The sequence below is a fragment of the Suricata suricatta genome, chromosome 17 (assembly GCF_006229205.1).
Source record: "Suricata suricatta isolate VVHF042 chromosome 17, meerkat_22Aug2017_6uvM2_HiC, whole genome shotgun sequence".
Classification (NCBI taxonomy): Eukaryota; Metazoa; Chordata; class Mammalia; order Carnivora; family Herpestidae; genus Suricata; species Suricata suricatta.
In genome coordinates, this window is record NC_043716.1 from 56,279,108 (window position 1) to 56,284,096 (window position 4,989).

At 67.5% G+C, this 4,989-nt stretch overlaps 1 protein-coding gene across 1 annotated transcript in view; it reads right to left on the bottom strand.

Moving 5' to 3' along the window:
- FSCN2 (fascin actin-bundling protein 2, retinal) overlaps positions 1-4,075 on the bottom strand; it is a 7,821-nt gene extending 3,746 nt beyond the window's left edge. Inside the window, exons 1-2 of the mRNA XM_029927111.1 lie at positions 3,005-4,075; positions 21-177 (exon numbers count right to left, since the gene is read on the bottom strand). Of these exons, the coding sequence (XP_029782971.1) occupies positions 21-177; positions 3,005-3,830 (983 nt within the window). The 5' untranslated portion in view covers positions 3,831-4,075. The remainder of the gene's footprint in view (positions 1-20; positions 178-3,004) is intronic.
- Positions 4,076-4,989: the final 914 nt, after the last annotated feature.

A 4,989-nucleotide genomic window follows, 5' to 3' on the forward strand; every position in this document is an offset into this window, starting at 1 on the left:
GGCGGTGGGGATGCACTCACACTTGTGCGGCGGTGGCCTGGATGCCCCCGTGGGCGACCAGGGTCCAGTAGCCCCCGGTGCTGGAATAGAAGGTGCACTTCTTTGTCTCCTGGTCAACTTGCATCAGGAAGGTCTCATGATGCAGTTCTTCGTCTTGGCTGGCGGAGACGTTGACCCCTGGAGGGAGGACATGGGAAGCCCCTCACGCCTCTCCCTGGGTGGGGGCCGGGGAGCAGAGAGATGGGGAAGAGCAGAGTCGGGGGCAACCCTGGAGGCAGAGGGGCTCTCACCGAGAACCCTTCGGAGTTAAGGTTTGGGAGGCACTTCTCGGAGGCACATGGGCTCAGTGCAGATCTCCTACGTGCGGTTCCCTGAAGGTCCTTGGCCTGGGTCCTACCACAGCCCCAGAAGCCGGGCCTCTCTGTGCCCGCAAATCTGCCTCTGCTAATCAGCGGGTAATCTGCTTGCGGGGCCCTCTCGACCCAGGACTTACACCAGCCTCTATTTATAACTCCCTCCTAAGCCACTGGGTGGGCACAGTGGGGTCCACTCCTGGGCACCAGGCAGAGGCTGGACCCCCTCTCACCTCCCCCGGGTTCCTGGACGGGGACACGGGACATTCATGCCGGGGTGGGGTCAGAGGGCAGGCCCCGGAGCCTCCCTAGCATCTTCCCATGAACCACGCCCCTGTTTCCAGGGGTGTGACACATCACAGAGCTGCCGGACGGGGCTGGCTTCCAGCGCGTCCAGCTGGTGGAGCCAGAGGGAATGGGGGCCTGAGGGTCGGGCCAGATCCTGCCAAGCCTGTCCCCAGGAAGGTAGGGCAGGCATGAGGCAGAGCCTGTGCTAGAGAGGGTGAGACCTGGGGTTCTTGGCCAGCTCGCAAGGCTGTTCCTCCAAGGCCTCTCAGATCAGGGTCTGTCCCCCCACGCGGGTCAGCGCCGTCCCCACCGTGCCATCAGCAGTGCTGAACTAAGTGAGCCCCTGCCGCTCTCCCCGCTGTCAGCACTACCAGAACCAACGACAAAGGGTCCAGTGCCCGTGGGTGCTGTGGGCCTTGGCCGGGGATGGCTCCTGGAGGAGGTGACACTGAGGCAGACTGAGGAGATGAGAGAGCTGTGGCAGGTGCCACGGGAGGAGGGAGGCCCGGGCCGCACGCTGTCACCACCTCTGAGGCCGGCCCCTTGGCATCTCCACGAGGGCACCAGCCCGAGATCAGCGCTGTCCCAGGAGAGCGGCCCCACGAGGAGAAGAGAGCAAAGGGCTTTGATGACACCACTGAGCCGGCAGTGGTGTCCGGCCTGGGACCCCACGACCCCGGAGCCTCCAGACTTCTGCTCATTGAGATACTTCACGTCCTTGAGCCATTTGGGACAGTCTGTGTCCCTGAAGGCAGCAGTGGCTGCAGCAGACACAAGCAGACTGGCCGATGGGGACAAAGGAGATAGTGGGTGAGGAAGCAGGCCAGCCGGGTGCTCCCAGACACCCGAAGAAGACGGGTTCGGGGCTGCCCAGGCAGCAGTGTCATTGGGGTGCAGGCGCCGGCACTCAGTAGAGCGCGCAGCCTTGCTGCCATGGAGCCCGGGGCACCGCCTGCACCCCCCAGGACTGATGGGCCGCATCCTGCTTCCCCAAACCACTGGTTGCCAGGTCCACTCTGAACATCTGCGGGGGGCGGGGCGGGGGGGGGCGCAGGTTATATGCCCTCAGGCTTTTTGCAAAGGGAGCGATCGGGTGATGGTGGGCGCCTGGCTTTGGCAGCGGAGGACAGATTGCGCCCTCAGCCGGGGACCCCCGTGAAAGGGCCAGGCAGGTGCAGGGCGGTCCAGAGACAGGAGCGTGGTCCAGACGGCACCACCCCTCACCGCCACCACCAGACTGTCTCTGTCACCGCCTCCAGCGCCACCACGGTCTTAACTCGCCAGCGGAGCGGCCAACGCCCCCTCTGACCCCGCAGAGGAAGCCCTTCACACCGTCGCCTGCATTTTACTGACACTCCAGCCGCAGGGGCCGCATCGCAGGCCAGGGCCACGCGGCCGCCCCAGGGGGGCTGTGCTGGGAAGGACAAGGCTGACCAGCCTCCACTGCACCTCAGGACTTGGCCACAGTCCAGACGGGCGCGCAGGAAGGGTTTGCTGGATGCCGTCCCCACGGAGGACTGGCCTTGGGAACCCTGACTACAGGCGGGGCCCCCACACCTACAGCGGGGCTGTCCCCCGAACCAGGGGCTTGTGGCTGGGCCTCTGCTGGTGGGACCAGGGGCCAGGTCAGGGTCCACACGCCCAGAGAGGGCCATGACTGCTGGCCCGGGCCCAGCTAGGGGCCACTCTGGAACCTCAGAGGCTTTTCAAAGAAGTGGGAATTGCCCGTGTTCACCTCGTAGGTGTGTGATCACATGTGGAAAGGCCCACTGGGCACACGAGGCAGGTGACCAAGATCTAGGATTCACAGAAAACCAGGCTACACCCACTGGCCTGACACCGTGCCTTCCACCAGGAAGCCCAGGCCCTGGGGGGAGGCCACCAGACTGGAGGGACCCCAAAGTCCCCTCTCACTCCACTCCTGGGTGGTGGAGGATCCCCACTGGTGAGGTCTGGCTGGTGTGGGCACTGGAGCCCTGCCCTCCGCCCTCGTGGTGGCTCCTGACCCTGTCCTCAGCTCCCTCCCCAATTTCCTGTAAAGTTTAGAAAATGGGGTAGAAGAGGACAGGGTGGGGAGTGTGGGGCCAGCCCCCTGTCCCTCGCAGCAGCCGGCCTGGGCCTTGTCCGCCTCCTACGGGGCACTGCCCATCCCCCAATCAGCCGCTGCCCAGCACGCCCAGGGCTCAGTGGTCCTGAAAGGGACCCCCTCCTTCTGGCTCTGAAGCCAGCGGCCCCCACACGTGTGCCCAAGGCGCACCCCCTGCCCCGTCCGCTGCCCCCCACTTATCACCACCCACACGGACACGGTGCCACCCCCCCGCGTGAGCCCCCACACCGAGGTCCGCGCGGCTGGCCCGCGTTACCTTGCCGCACGGACAGGTAGCGGTGGTTGGCGGCCACCAGCACCACCTGCGGGTGACTCTCCTCCAGGTCGAAGAGCTCGTCCTTGCCGGGCCCAGTGCTCCGGCCTGCCCGAAGCGTGGCAGCGGGGCCCGCGGGCGCCAGGTAGCGGCCGTCGCAGTCCTTGAAGGCCAGCTTGCCCGCCTTGAACTCTAGCGTGTAGCGGGCTCGGGCCTCGGGCTCCCGGACGAGGCGGCCGTCGCTGCGCAGGTAGCGGCCGTCGCAGGCCCGGAGGCCGTACCGCCTGTTCTGGAAGGTGAGGGTGATGAGCGCGTCCACACCCCACGGCGTGTTGCTGTCGGCCGCCAGTTCGTCCTCCCGCAGACACAGGTGCACGTAGCGCCTCCGGCTCACGCTCAGCAGGTGCGCCTGCGGGTGGATGGCCAGGTGCACGGTCCACAGCTCAGTGGGGGAGATGGCCGTGGCGAAGCAGGACAGCTGGTCCTCGGTGCCGCCGAAGAAGCGGCCGTGGGGCTCTGAGCGCAGCACCCAGCGCCCGTCGGGCTGCGGCAGGACCAGGAAGCGGCAGTCACGACCCGGCCGCTCGGCCTCGCAGGCCACACGCCCGTCCTCCTGGGCGGACAGGTAGCGGCCCAGGTGGCTGCTGCGGAACAGCACGGCGGCGCCCTGCCCCGGGTCAGGCTCCAGCACCCACATCTGCTTCCGCTTGAGGCTGGGGGCCGAGGCATTGACCTTGAAGCCGAAGCTCTCAGCTGTCAGGTAGCGGTCGGTGTCATTGAGGAGGCCAAACTGGATCTTCAGCACCTGGTGCAGGCCGTTGGTGGGCATCTTCGGGGCCGGCCCGCAGCCCCGCAAGGGGTCCTGGAGGCTCTCTCTGCGCGCTCACAGCCCCCGAGGTCCCCCAGAGGCCAGACCGCGTCATGGACCCGCCGCCCTCTACCAGCGGCTGCGGCTGCGGGGCCCTGGGCAGTTCTTACATGGCCCGCGGGCAGCGGAGGGCGGGTGGGAGGCGGATCAGAGCTGTGCCGGCTTAGGGACTGCGGCTGCCTTTTGTTACACCAGCTTGGATTTCAGCCACTCCGGGGCTACACCGGCAGGCCGGAGCCCCGGGGCCTGCACGGCTGGAGAGCTCCGCCCGCCGAGGGCCGCCCACCTCCGGGTTGTCACTGGCTGGCCGCCCAGGCCCACGGCTCAGGCCCTGTGCCCCGCCCCTTGGCCCCTGGGCCTCTTGGCCTCTCTCCCACGTGTCCCCCACCTCGGGGCCCCCAGACCCACTGCACAGACCCGCCCGCCCAGCCCGGCTCCTTCCCGACGCAGAAAGAGCCGCCCGATGGAAAGCCGCTGCGGGGCCGCAACCCGATCGCAGCCCTCCGCCCCCAGCAGCCTCCGGATCCTCGGCCAGATCCAGTTACCCTTCTCCGATTCCTGGTGCCAGGAGCCCGCAAGGCCCCCCACTCGGGCAGCCTGCAGCCCCGGGCCCGATACCTCTCCCAGGGTGGCCCAGGCTGGCGAGTGGCAGGCGGGGGCGTCTGTGCCAGCGAGTGGCCGGGTACACCTCAGCACCCCCATCCTGGCCCTTGCGGCGTCCAGGCCCAAGGCAGGGTGCAGGCAGTGTGGAGAGGCCACCTGGGCGGTGCGGGGCCACCTGGCGGTGCGGGGCCCAGGCACCTGGTAAGCCAAGATGGCAGTAGTGTGACAGAGAGTGACACCCGCCTCAAGGGCCACACGGAGGGAAGGTGACACGGGAGGGTGAGCATGGAGCAGATGGTGTCCCAGAGGCTGTGAGCCGTCGGACCCAGGGTCAGAGGACCAGGCCTCGAGCCGCCGCCCCCCCACCCCCACCCACCATGCTGTAGGCACCACAAGGAGTCCAGTCTCTCCCTTCTGTCCACAGGTGACTCCTAAACTGTTGTTTGTGTTACTGGGCCAACTGGTCTGACTGCGAGGGCTTTGTAGGGTCTGGACCAGGGGTTGTGGGGGCCAAAGC